Source organism: Hippoglossus hippoglossus, chromosome 9 (genome assembly GCF_009819705.1).
Source record: "Hippoglossus hippoglossus isolate fHipHip1 chromosome 9, fHipHip1.pri, whole genome shotgun sequence".
Lineage (NCBI taxonomy): Eukaryota > Metazoa > Chordata > Actinopteri > Pleuronectiformes > Pleuronectidae > Hippoglossus > Hippoglossus hippoglossus.
The window spans coordinates 10,005,678-10,019,465 of NC_047159.1; the positions used below are offsets into that span (position 1 = coordinate 10,005,678).

The 13,788-nt window shown below is 40.9% G+C and overlaps 1 protein-coding gene across 2 annotated transcripts in view; it reads right to left on the reverse strand.

The window, feature by feature from the left end:
* dock8 (dedicator of cytokinesis 8) overlaps positions 1 to 13,788 on the reverse strand; it is a 58,501-nt gene that overhangs the window by 27,446 nt on the left and 17,267 nt on the right. For both annotated transcript variants that reach the window (XM_034594858.1, XM_034594857.1), the window contains 11 exons: positions 10,625 to 10,834; positions 9,636 to 9,721; positions 8,828 to 8,894; positions 4,475 to 4,624; positions 3,740 to 3,820; positions 3,279 to 3,438; positions 2,983 to 3,119; positions 2,524 to 2,617; positions 1,828 to 1,990; positions 513 to 630; positions 143 to 213 (listed from right to left, as the gene is read on the reverse strand). In XM_034594858.1, coding sequence (XP_034450749.1) covers positions 143 to 213; positions 513 to 630; positions 1,828 to 1,990; positions 2,524 to 2,617; positions 2,983 to 3,119; positions 3,279 to 3,438; positions 3,740 to 3,820; positions 4,475 to 4,624; positions 8,828 to 8,894; positions 9,636 to 9,721; positions 10,625 to 10,834 — 1,337 coding nt within the window. The remainder of the gene's footprint in view (positions 1 to 142; positions 214 to 512; positions 631 to 1,827; positions 1,991 to 2,523; positions 2,618 to 2,982; positions 3,120 to 3,278; positions 3,439 to 3,739; positions 3,821 to 4,474; positions 4,625 to 8,827; positions 8,895 to 9,635; positions 9,722 to 10,624; positions 10,835 to 13,788) is intronic.

A 13,788-nucleotide genomic window follows, 5' to 3' on the forward strand; every position in this document is an offset into this window, starting at 1 on the left:
AGGGGACAGGGACAGCGGAGAAGAGTGATGGATGAGGAAGAGAGGGGCAGAGGGGGAGAGATGAAATGACAGGGGAGAGTTACCCAGGCTGCTTATATGACGAAAAGAGGCAGGAAAGTGTAACTCAATGAGGTGGACTTGCTTGTTATGGTAGGTAACAGGGGTGTAGACTTCCTCCAAGAATTCAGGGCCAGTTGATTTGCCAAAAATCACCTGAGAATAAAGGAAATAACAGGTCAAATAAGTCTTCATTTTCATCTCAACTTTAAATAAAGGTTAAATAAAAAAATGTAATATCAATAACTATGTGACTACTGTAACAATCTCTGAGATATAATAACAAATAATGTTCTGTTAACCAAAATAATATTTCTCATTAAATGAAAGCTCCCTAACTTTGGTGTATGTATTCGTCTGTGTTACAATTATTTGTTTAAGCAGTTTCGTGAGCACATGGAATGAAACTAGGTCAGAGTAATGCTGACGACTGATCATAAACAAGCAGCACTCACACGCAGAGAAGAGCCCGGGTCCTCTTCGCTCATGAACTGGATTTTGACAGAGATGTTTCTGGCTGATGTCAGTCTGTTGACAAAGTTGAGCCTCTGCGGGTAGACAAAGAGCAGGTTCCTACAGACACACAGGGAGAGAATGAGACTTTAAAAAATTGTTTAAGAAATCCTACATCTGCCCCCTTAACCAAATATGCACCAAAATGTAGTGTTTATTATCACCTTCCACGCCATTTAAAGAACATTTATTCAGTATTTTTTGTCTACTGCTGCTTAAACAGACAAGCAGCAATGGAAACTCATTGGCCAAAGTAATAACCCTTCTGAATGCAAAATAAAGCAGTTGTAATACACATCACTAGGTGGCACTGTCTCTTCAGAAAACCTCTGAGGCATGTAGTGGTGAGGTGACAGCGATGTCACAGAAAAATCAAAACAACCATTTACTGCATCTCTTTGTGGTGTTTATACAACGCTATAATCTGTCCTGAAACCTTGAGTACAGGGGATTACCACAAACTCCACTGAACAAACGCTCAAGAGAACAACAGCATGTAATTACCGTGCAGAGGACTTGTTCACACATGAAGTTACTACTGTTTTTGTTGTGAGCAAAACCATTTTAGGATTGAACTTTGAGTCGAGAGAAACCGCTGGTCACACAGGATGGCTCATTACTACTGAACCATGAGGCAACTTCACAGGTTGCATGGGTGGAAATACCTAAAAATAGGGACCAAACTGAAAAGGAGCAAAGCCTCAAAGCTATGTCGGCTTCTGAGTGACGAGTGCAGCGTGACTGTTCTTGTTGCCTCTGGCCTTTCAGGGAAGTAAAATGTCTGTAAGAGCAAACAAACATGTTTACACATCAAGCTACGAAACGTGTGTTTTTCAAATCCTTGTTTGTGTTTCATCCTGCGGAGGTGCAAGTTGTACGCTGGTTTCCTTTCCCCCTGACAGTCTGACAGTTTCATAGGGTCATAAACATTTTGAAAAAAACTAGTATAGTGCCTGTTCCAAACTACTTTGGTAAAAGCTCTGTAATTCAGCTGCAACAAACGAATGTTGTGTTCTTCACTTCGAGGACAAATTGCTAAAGAGGAAGTGGTTCGATGAATGTTGCTTGCAGATGGAGATCAGTCTGTGTCAGTTCAATATGAGGAAATTAATCTAAACTAATCTAATTATCAAAATGATCTGGCTCAGAGTTTGACCCAGTTTCCGACTGCATATGTGGTTTAGCTGACCACATATGTTTTTTTTTCATTTATAAAGTGTGTGTTAATTCAGTGATATGTTTTGTCCGCCATCCTACCTGTAAATGTTGTGCGGGACATACACCTCGCTGGATGGGAACTCCAGCACCTCCTTGACTGGACGAATGTTTTTCTCAGCCACTGGTATGAGAGGGATGAGCTCGGTGGACAAACATGCAAGAGGCGTGTCGTGCACTGGAGACATGTCCAGTTTTATGGAACCTAGAAGACACAGGATAAGACAGATACACATAAGTCACATGCATGCACACATGATCAGCAGCAGGTGGTTTTGATGCCATGGCTGATTGGTGTGTGTTAGAATTCTTTGCTAAATCAATAGACACACATTGATTCAGGAACATTTTTAAAAGAAAACAAAGTAGCTGTCTGACTATTTCTTTTTCATCAACTTCCTGGAGTCACTGCAGGTTGTCTGGCAACATCATAGTGACAACAAGTCTCCAGGAAGTTACTGCATCAAGCCAAGAAGTAGTACACACACAGTAACACACAACATGTCCTTCCTTATATTAGTAAACTCTACAGTGGATTAAATAAAGTCCAGTTTGTGTTAAGGTAAAACAAACTGGGAGCAGATTCCTATCTAACACACTGACCACAAGAGAATGGGATCTAACTTCTCAAATCTATACAATAAAATAAAATAAGATAAAATAAAATAAAATTAATAATAAATGAAAATAAATTAAATTAAATCTAAGAATGAGTGTTAAGATGTGTTGAGCAATGACCTGATATCGTCTTGATTCTTCTCTGTGGAGTGGAGTTTTTCTTGATATCAGCCAAGAACTTGAGCAAGTCCTCGTCACTCAAACGATCCCCCTCCTGACACCCACACCCACACCCACACCCACACACACACAAACACAAAAACAGACATACAAACACATTGAGACAGTTAACTAATGACAGAATATGATGTTAGAGTGAAAAAACACATGACATAGCTGCAGACTTTGCTTCAAATATAAATAACAGATGTGTTTAATGTCAATGATTTTATCCAAAGTATTTGCGTCACGGTAGAAACATGAGAAACCCTTTGGAATGTATAACATAGCATGTTTGATAAAAGAATGAGACAAGGCCAGACTGTAACCATAGTTACTTGTGTTGTTTAATATATCTCAAGGAAATAACACATGTTTCACTGAACTGTCAGCCTCATTGTGTTTGGGTGGGGGTCCGACCTGTTTGAAGATGGTGCTGATAGTGATGGTCGCAGGTTTGAAGGCAGAAACGTTACAGAATTGATCATCGATGGTGCTGTAGCGCTCAGAGTTCCTCCTGGGAAGCTGCCCTTTCCGGTCAAAGCTGCTGGACTTGACTGGGGAAAAAAAAGACACAAAAGGTCACAGGGTCAAGTGAAATTCAGCTACACACAATCTGAGGAAATGCACATAAATGCAAAGTCATCACAAGGTGTTCCCGTCATGCAAAAGGCACTCACAAGGTCAAACCCACACAAGGACACAGTAACACAAACCTCTCATGCTATCAGAGTCTGTGACGTCGCGGTCTAAGGCGGCAGTGGAGATGACTTCCATGACATTAACGGTCGCCCAAGCGAAAGGCATCCGATAGCGACCCAGCTTCTGGCAGAAAGACTCCGAGTGGCCCCGCAGCTTCTCAAGCTTGTCCTTGTTCTGAAAAAATATTAGAAAAGACCAAAACAATTATAATCTGTGGAAAATGATAAACATGGTTCGGTTTTCATCATATTACAATTGTTTTAATCAAATCAGCTTTAAGTCAATCAAATAACTTAATAAGTCACTCAATTTTTTCATTTCGCACCCATTTTTCAGTTCACATGCATTGTCATCACCTCCATTTCTATTGCTATTGTTTGTTACCTCCACCCCTCATATGAAAAGTCTTGAGGAGGAATATCTTTTTTGTGATTTACATTTAGTGACAGAAACGGTAATTGCTCTGTCACGTTACCTTTGAAGAGTCACAATCCCTCAATGTCATGTACGGGTCAGCACACTCGCTGATCTCTCCCTGCTGCAGAACCTTCTCGATCTAAAACACAGACAGGAAGTACATGAGTCATCAGAACAGTTCAGCGTAATGAAACAAAAAAAAAAAAGAATCTATAGAGTGTTGGCAGAGGAACCGTGTGAGAAGCGAGAGATGCACAGACAGCACTGCACTGAATTGCAGGGTTCATAAAACCTGTAAGGGGTTGGTTATTTAAAGGCAGGAGGAAAACATTGGAACCCTGTTACTTCCTGTTGCTTCTGCTAAAAAAGACAGGGTACAAATGCTGAGTATTACATATTTTAGAAAAACTAAATAGAAAATAGTGTAAGTCTCAGATAAATAACATTATAGTTTAACTGTTCCACCTGTTATCTTCAAGACATGGTTGATAAAATGGTGACCATGTTGAGTTATATTGAACTAGAGAATCTATGTGCATGCAAAAAATGTTTTAGCCATTTGAAGCAGAGCATCAGTCCAGTCTTGAATTAGGTCGTTTCTTACTTAATAAAATTATACAAAAAAAAAAGTTGGGAAGCAATGAAGTAAAAAATAAGTTGAAACTATTAATACAAGCAGGGACAAAAAAAAACAACACAAAAACTGATTAAAACAAAGAACAGAAACAGGAACCCATAGGAAGTAATGGTAAAAATAAACAGCACATGTTAAAAGGAATGCTTTCATTGTTACCTTGATGACCAGGTAGATATCTGGGGTGGGGTAGGTGACGGAGAAGATGGCAGATCTGGCCAGGGTGGAGTGATCCACATTTGGCGTGTGAAGTTTCAAGAAGTTCTTAAAATGTTCTGAGTTCAGGTCACAGTAGAAGTTCTCTGATATCTGGAGGAAGACAGAGATGAAGGAGGTTTAACTTTAGTTGATAGAAACTTTTGGGACAATAAAATGCTGGAAAAACTGAGGGAATGGGTTTGGAAAAGGCTCCAGGAAGCTGTTTTAATGTAAACCAAACACTGATCCTAGAATATCATCTGTTCAGTCCACTCTCCTGTTTCTCCACTCAGCTCCCCGATGACCTCAGGCCACGAACACAGCCATATGTCCTGGTCTGGCTCGGCCTGGTGTGTGTGTCATGTGATACCGTTCACTGTAAAGCCATTAACCACTCGCTTTCACTCTGCTTATCCCATAGGAGCTCCATCACACTGACCACACCAAAGCAGACATCTGGTTATTCAAAACAGCCCAATATTTTAACTGGAATCCTCAGTATCTGTGATCAGATTCTTATTAGTCTGAAAAGTAGGTTGATCACAGTTGGTTTGTTTTAAATCCACTTTTTTTTAAAAAGGGCCAAAGAAGCTTGACAGACGAATTCCTGCATCGACCTTTTGACGGAAATGACCCTGTTCACTCCAACAAGAGTGAAAGTTTTAACGGCTGCAGCAGAGGAGTCCACCGCTTACTGACAAATAACATCTTGGACCGACAGAGGACACGTCTCAGTAACTGAGGCCAGCTGACTCCAATAGCACATGATGCCTCATATTTCTCATTATACAATTAAAAGTGCACATTCATAGGTTATTATAATAAAATGTACTATTTAGAGTCAAAGCATTTGATTCTGTGAGATGTGAGGGAATGAATAATCCTCTTTAACATAACATAGTTGGAGCTCTCTGTCCGGAGCCCCTCCCACCAGAGTTTTTCACCGAAGGGACGTGCGCTCAAAGCTAAACAAACTAATTGGAGCGACCTCTCTCTACACTGCCCTGGGATTGGTCAAAGTCTCCCTTCACAGGCCAGATTTCTTGGAGGTTGGAGACAGAGCCAATGGAGGAAGTGCAGAAGTTTATATGTAACCTACCCATGCAGCTAAGCTTTGACATTTTCTAGTGAGGAGCACTTGAAATCAGGTTGAAGAAGAAAGATCTTATTATTGGAGGAAGAGCCTTGTGAACATTAGGACAAATAAAATCCTTCAACAGGAACTTTCAGGTGTGTGGATCTCCTCCCATTTTAAATGTCTGTAATAGTTTTTTGATCCAGGAACCAACTTATTCAAAATGCTCCAGCTCCACCCCATGAACCTTAAAGGATGAGCAGTATAGATAATGGATGGACTTGTAACCACCCAAAGTTTTTAACTTAGCAATTGTCTGAAGATTGGTCGTCTTTCAAAAAACCCTCTAAACGAGATATGAGTATATATCACCAAATTACTTTTGTTAATCTTTAGCCATAGACATGAACTACTTTCTGTTGAAAAGATTCCGAATTATACATCCAAAAATCTGAAATCATCTCTGGGTTACCAAATGTTTTCAATGAGTAACAGATAATTTCTCAACTTAACAGCAGACAGACTGAAGCACTTGCAGAGAATCCACTACACATGTGAGAATGCTGTAGTTTATTTGTCCTCATCACTCATCATCTCTTCAGGACAAACAGCCTTTGCCTGTTATGTCTCCACTAAAACCTTTGTCTGTTTACATGCATGAATCTGATATCATAAGTAGGCCCCTTGTTGGCTCAAATCCTGTGTCTGCACCTTGGCTGATGGACCAGAGAGACATGATTAATAACTCCAGTATTATATGGAGTTATTGCAACATCTGCTGCAGATTTCACAGATGTGAAACAACAAAAACAGATTCGAACAATAAGCCAAACACAAGTAACAAGAAACAAGACACAGCGTGTGACGCAGGAAACAGAAAATCTGTTCAGAGAAAGACAAAGATATGAAATAACACTCTTAAGTTGGACAATAATAGAATGAGGTCGTAGTGACCTATTGAAGAAAAAAACATTCATGACATTTCTAGAAAAATGTCAATGAGAACAAAGTCATATATTATGTGAATAAAGTCGTAATTTTCAGAGAAGAAAGTTGTAATTGAGAATAAAGTCGTAGTATTACGAGAAGAAAGTCGTATTATTACAAGAATAGAATCATCATTTCATGACAATAAAGTTGTACTTTTACGAGAATACGGTCGTAATTGAGAAGAAAGTTTCATTGTTTCTTGAGGAACTAAGAAACCTCTTTGAATATCACGCAGATGTAACAGATGATATCCAGTTGATCACTACCAAACATTTCCTCCACCACAAAGAAGGCAATTTCCTCCAAGTCAGGGTTGTTCTTTTTTAGGTATAGACTCTTGCTGAGTAACTAAACAAGATGCTCCACGTTCCTCATTTTAACGCAGGCTATAGACTGATGTTTACTCAAAAATGGCTTGTAGCCTAAAATTTTAACTTTATTCTCAAGTGAGAATCAGTAGGTTTTTCCCCTGATACTCTGTCGTAAAAGGAAGTTAAAGGGTGAAGGGTAAACGAGTCAGTAGAACATGCCTTACGGTTCCACTAAAATGAAATCTCACAGCCAAACCAAGCTTGACAGTTTCTCCTTCACTCACACAAAGACGCGTTTCATAGCTCTTTAACAGTTTGACTCTGTCCTTCCTCAATGCAACAAGCAGGAAGTTGTATTAGCCTCCACAAGGACGCACTTCGGGTCAGCAGCACATAATAAAATTAGTCACCTTTAGCAAAATACACTCTGACAGTGTGACACTTCAGCCCTATCTCACCTGACTTGACAGCTCCAAAGCAGCCGGGTAGCGCTGCAGAAGAGGGCAAGGCTGCTGGCTAAAACCCTCGTCTCATCTGTGAGATCCATGAGCACTTAAGTACAAACTAAATCCTTCCGGCCCTTTCACCCAAAAAAAACTATCCAGCTGTGTAAATCCATAGACGACATGCAAACAGCCATGGCTCAGAATGGTTGAGTGGGAAAATGTGGCGCGGCATTAGTAGTTGTAGATCCAAAACACGACCACCCCCGGGGGTATAAACATGTGCGGGATGATGAGACATGAGAGATTGTAGATTACACTGATCTCTCACTACCACACAGAACGCCAAACCGGTGAAACTGTGGGACCCCCTCATTAACAGGAGGTACATTACACAGCAGCTACAAGGAAACAAGGCTGTAGAAAACTTATTAAAACAATAACGGAGACATGCAGTGCATTCAATGTTGACATATTTTTAGACATGTGATTTCTTTTTACTAAACTCTAAAATGTTTAAGACTGTAATTTGTTGTGAACATCACTTGAGTTCTTATTAGGAGGCTTTCAGTTAGTGCTAGTGTGGATTTACCTGAAACGATACAGATATTAGGGAATTAAAATAAATACAATACTGGCATAGCCAATATATATAAAATATATATTTTAAAAAATAATTGGAAATCATTCTTAAGATGTCATTATCAAACCCCTATAATAAAGACAGTCTTGATATTTTACAGTTTAACAATAAAGTTTACAATAAATAACTAAAAATACAAAGAAAAAAAAAATATAGGACTAGAAGAAAAAAAAATCGTATTTTATGACTGATGCTTTTTGATAAATAAATAGCATTTATTTATTGCATTGATACATGTATTATAAGAGTATTTGTGTTATATTACACCAATGATTTATATAGCACTTATCGAAATTGCTGTGCAACTTGATCGCAGCCATTCATACACACACACACTCCACACGGACCCACCCGGTAGTAACATACCATGCAAGGCACTGACGACATTACCATCAGGAACAATTTGTGGTTATATGTGAACCTTCCTTAAGAAGCCAGCAACTGCTTGGTTTCCTCCTACACTCAAAATTATTGCTGCCGCTGGTTCAGGATCAGGGCAGACACATGAATCCGGTATCCCTGTGCCGTGCTGCATTACCCTGCCGCACGTCCTCCCTCCTCACTCCCCCTCTAACCTGCGCTCACTTTACACGTTCACAATAAACACCATCACTAATCAGAAGTTATGAGGACCTGTCACGCAAACATCAAACGAACAAGACATGCGATCACAAGCAGGCCCGACATCAACTGAGTAACCGACAGACAGTCTCCACAACAAACACACATAATGGGAATCACCAAACTGGTCTTTACAGAAGGGCAATCGTAATTACCTGTTACACGTCGCACAAGTTTCCAGGACATTAAGTCCCAACAACTAAAATGAATCTAGGCTAAATGTTTTCTCACCTTTCTCTTCTCTTTCAGGTCATACAAGGCCATTGTGGCAAATACAGGCTCAATGTCGATCTCAAACCTGAGAAGCAGAGAAGAAAAGGGATTTTAGTAATTCAATAATAGCAAGAGAGGCAAATTCCAAACATACTCAACATCAACACTTAAATTCCTAAGTCCTGCTGTCCTCAGATTCTATTCTATTTCTTTTATATTCTATTCTATTCCTGTAGATTATTGTTATGATGGGAAGCAACAAAGATAGAGTGAAGTAAGTGATGACATGTTGGAGCTGAGGGTAAAAGGATTTGGGGGTGAAGCTGCCAAACCACTGCAAGCTGAGGAACGTGTTCAACTCAAACATTTGGGTCGCTAGAAGGACGAGAGATCAAGAGTGAAAGGCAGAGTGTGTGTGTGTGTGTGTGTGTGTGTGTGTGTGTGTGTGTGTGTGTGTGTGTGTGTGTGTGTGTGTGTGTGTGTGTGTGTGTGTGTGTGTGTGTGTGTGTGTAAATTAAAGAGAGAAAACGAGACAGAGGCTAAATCCCTCAGAGAGAGGGAGGAACAGCGAGAACAACAATCACTGCGCAGCACTCCTCCACCCTCCTCCACAGCTCTGTTCGTCACACATTTTTATTTATGAGCAGCTGTGACCTACAACAAGTTACTCTATGTTAAATGCTAAGTTCATTTTCAAAAAACAAGTGGGGGGTTTGATTCATTTCCATTCAACACAACAAACTGATGGTTTCTAGGAGAAAACAGTGGGCAGTTGTTAAAAAGACCTACTCTCCCTTCTACAAGATAACGAATATGTATGACATACTTGATGGCCTGGCATCGAACCAGGATGCGGTCTCCAGTGTGTTCCTTGGGGCAGTCAGGAATGGGCCGGATCTCCACTGCATCTTCCTGGAACACAGTTACATAAAAGGCTTTTAAACTATGTAAAAAGAAAAAGAGGAGTTGTAACATTGGAATGAGACTCTAGATCTGAAAGAAAACACGGGTTTAATAGATTGGGAGGAACTAAAGCTACAGAATGGAAAGATATACTCGGCTGTACATCCATTCACAGGTAATAAAAATGCAATGTTGTAATGCTTTCTCTTTGCCCTCTTAATTTTGATTACATTCAAGTTATATCTCTAGGTTTCCACAAAATGTGCATTATGATTTAACAGAATCAAAGGCGACATTATGTGAACTATTACGCACAAGACATTTTGCAACAATAAACCATGGCAAGGTTTCAGATTGTATTTTTGAAATGTTACTTACTTTATATGAATTAAAAATAGTTCCAGGTATCATATTAGAAAGATGTATATAAATTAATATAATGTGTATTTACCGTCATATTTCTTTTATTCATAATATTTAACATTTCTCATGTAAATTGATTGATTCACTACAGCTGTGGCTCAGGAGATAGAGTTGGTCGTCCGCTAACCAGGAGGTCAGTGGTTCGATCCCCGGCACTCCCAGTCTGCATTCAGTGTCCTCGGGCATGAAAACTGAATCCCTAATTGCCCCTGACAGCTGTGCCAACAGCGTATGGAAAAAGTGCTGCGTATAGAAGTGCTGAGTGAATGTGTGACTGGATGAATGCGACTTGTACTGCAACGAGCTTTGAGTGGTAGATAAGACAGGATAGGTTGTATATAAACGCAGTCCTTACTTGATATTTTATTAACCAGTTATATACTGAAGCTCACATTCTTCATGATGGCTTCTTTAAAACTCTTACCCACATGCTTCCCCTGTAATCACTTGTAAATCTGAGCATGTGAGAACCTGCTCTCTGTGTCTCACCTCATCAGCTGGTGGGTACAGTGCAAACAGTTCAGGGTGTCTGTTTCCCTGCCGCGACTCCTGGTTGAAGCGGTCCAGCTCCTCGTGGCTGCCGTAGGCCAGCAGACCCTCCACCCTCTGGTCGGGAGTCAAACAGCGCAGGTTGAAGTCCGAGGAGGTCAGCGTGCGGCCAGAGTCATCACTCAGCCCGGCCAGAGTCGGAGACTTGACCTGGGGCGAAGACAGAAAGAGAAGGGTAAGGGGTAAGGGTGGTTGGGGGGTAGGAGAGGACAGAAAGAAAAGGGTGAGTAATGAAATATGTGAGTGGGGGAGATTGAGCAATAAAGGAAAAACAAAGGATAAAGAAAAATAATGAGGTATTAATACAGAATAGCCAAGGGGGGAGTCATTAAGAGAGAAAACAAATGGAAATGAGTAAAGAACAATATGAGTGGATATTTGTCAAAGCCTGCTCGTCATCGGTTTAAATCGTATTACTCGGTTCATGTTAAGTTTCACAATTTTAATTTGTGTTATAACTTGAAAAGGTTTTCTTATGTTTAGAAAAAACATCAGTTTCCTCCAACTGTCCATTGCTGCAGCTCCTCTTTTCAGTCTCTGTCTGAAACTTTGTTTTAGCTCCTGTCTCTTTAAGATCCAGACCCAGTCTGCTCTGATTGGCCAGCTGGCCCACTTTGTTGTGATTAGTCAACTACCTCCACTTCCCTTTTCCTGGCTTTGTTAGAGGGTGTGGCAGACAAGCCACAAGAATCATATGTCGGACTCTTGGCCCTTGGAGTAGGTCTGCAATCTAGTTCCTGCCATTCTAGTTCCTCAATGGTTTTAAATCTCCCAGCACGTGTCTCCCATTGTTTGATCAAATTCCAAAATCTACCTTAACTACGGTGCATTAGAACCAGTCAACAAAAGTATCAGATCTACACTGGCACAGAAACGCCCAACAACATACTGTACATTCAAAGTGCTGCCTCCGTGGTTCTGCTGACAGCAGACACCACAGCAGCTCACAGGCATTTCTGAACAGTCTCTGCAGACAATGACGGTGTTTTGTGTTTTACTGATCAAAGCTTACTCGTTGTAGAGATCACAGCATATGTTCATGTTGTTGTTCAATGGACTGTATGCTACAGCGAGTGAAGAGAGTTGAGTCTTTAAATAATAATGTTTGACATCTGCTCATATCTGGCACATGACTAATGTCAGACGGTTGTCTGCATTTTCCATTCAACTTCCTTCCTTCTTTTCTTTATTATGAGGAAATAAGGCTGCTGAATTTTGACATGGAGCAGGGAGGCATGAGGTATGAGTACGAGGTATGAGTTACCCGTCACAAGCGATAGACACACGGTGCATTAACTGATCGAATTCTGTAATCGGAGATGTCCCAGCAGGCCAGTGGTTTGCCAGACAAAAATCATAGCAGCGTGAAGCGCAAGGCTAACTCACTGACCCTTAGCCGTAATGGCCCTGGAAAACTAGCTGCATATTTTTGACATCCAGAGGCCTTCCAACAAACACAATGGCCTGTGGACTAAACTGAGCAGCAGCATGAACTAGCAGATCTGAAGCTAATTTAATCATGTGATATTTCAAATGTGCCAGATGCAATGAGAGGACATGTTTCTGAGAGGAAAATAAAGCATCAGAAACACATGAAAGATGTCTTTTGTTGCAACTACTTGTCCTGTTACCTGCTGTTTTCATAGAAATACTAAATGAAGTAAAAGTTCAGTAAGGAAAACGGTCGTCTAGGAGATGTCTCCTAAGTTACATGCACAGTTCCTGCGATCTCTGGGCTCCACCAGCTCATTCTCTCAAATCACAACCTGATATGCTCGTCTTCAGCCAATCACCTATAAGCTGTCAGAGTTTAAAATGTTCTCTCTCCCTTCAAACCGTCCAATCAGAAGCCCCTTCATCAAACGTCCTAATTCTGTGGTCAATTTGTCATTACCACCATGGAGGAGGAGCAAAGGCAACAGTGTTGTCTTGTCTAGACAGAGAATACCCAGATAATCGATTGAGTCAAGTTTTAATCAAACAATCTTTACTTTGGTTGGTCCCAGCTTCTAAAATATGTGAAATAGCTGCTGTTCTCTTGCTCTTAATATTATTATAAACTGAATATTTCAGTTTTATACAAATAATGTAAAGGAGTCCCCTGAGGCATTAGTAAATTATGTTGGGTATTTCTGACCTCTGACCTCCTATGGTTTTACAGATAAAAGAATCAATCAAAAAAATTAATTTGCAGATTCACTGATAAGGAACTTGGAGGATAACATGTCAGAAACAGAACCCATTGTGTTATTAATAACTATTATAATAGTGTGAACAAACTGGAGCATGTGTCTGTCATTAAGACGTCTCTGTCTGTCTGTCCCTGGGACCATATGAAATTACTCAGACTGAGCCACAGGGTAAGACATAACCTCGCTGCTCCCATCCTACATCCCACCCCTCTCTCCTTGTCTCTTTCAATCCCATCATCTATCACCCCAGCTCTGAAACCCCAGGCAAGGACTGACCAAGCTTCCACCACAGTGAAGCTTCCCCCTGTCGCAGCTCCACGAGACCATCACACCATGATCCCAGGGCTATTTCTAAAGCATGAGGCTGGACCATAGAAGCAACCCCTATTAAGTGCTGAAGAACAATAGTGCTGTTCTTCTTCCCTGCTCCGTAACGCGCTCTCTGGCATGTTGATTATGGGAAGCCCACGGCGGCGGTAATAAGGGCCTTTTTGGTTTGAATGATTAACCAGAACTGGCAAGGATGCCGCAACGGGACAGGAGGGAGGAGGGGCTGGCTGGTGATGAGAGATGGTTGGGTAACTAGCCCGAGGCTGGGAGTGGGACTGACAGACACTTGGATTGGCTGGGACTGCCTGACGCTGGCAGCTCGGGGTTTGGCTGCTGAAAGACAAAAGATCTGAGAGAGAGGGCAGTGAGAGAGGACGGGAACTTGGCTCCAAATAGTGTCAGTGCAGGACTGGGGCAGGAATTCCTAATGAAAGCTGAACTACTGATTCTTAAATATGTGTATAGCAGAAGAGAGAAAACATGACCTGCCATATGTTTAACCACAACATTCCTCTTACTATCAAAGGTAAGCACATAGAAGTGATGGGGATTGCATATTCAGCTTTAGTTTTGTGCAAGCCA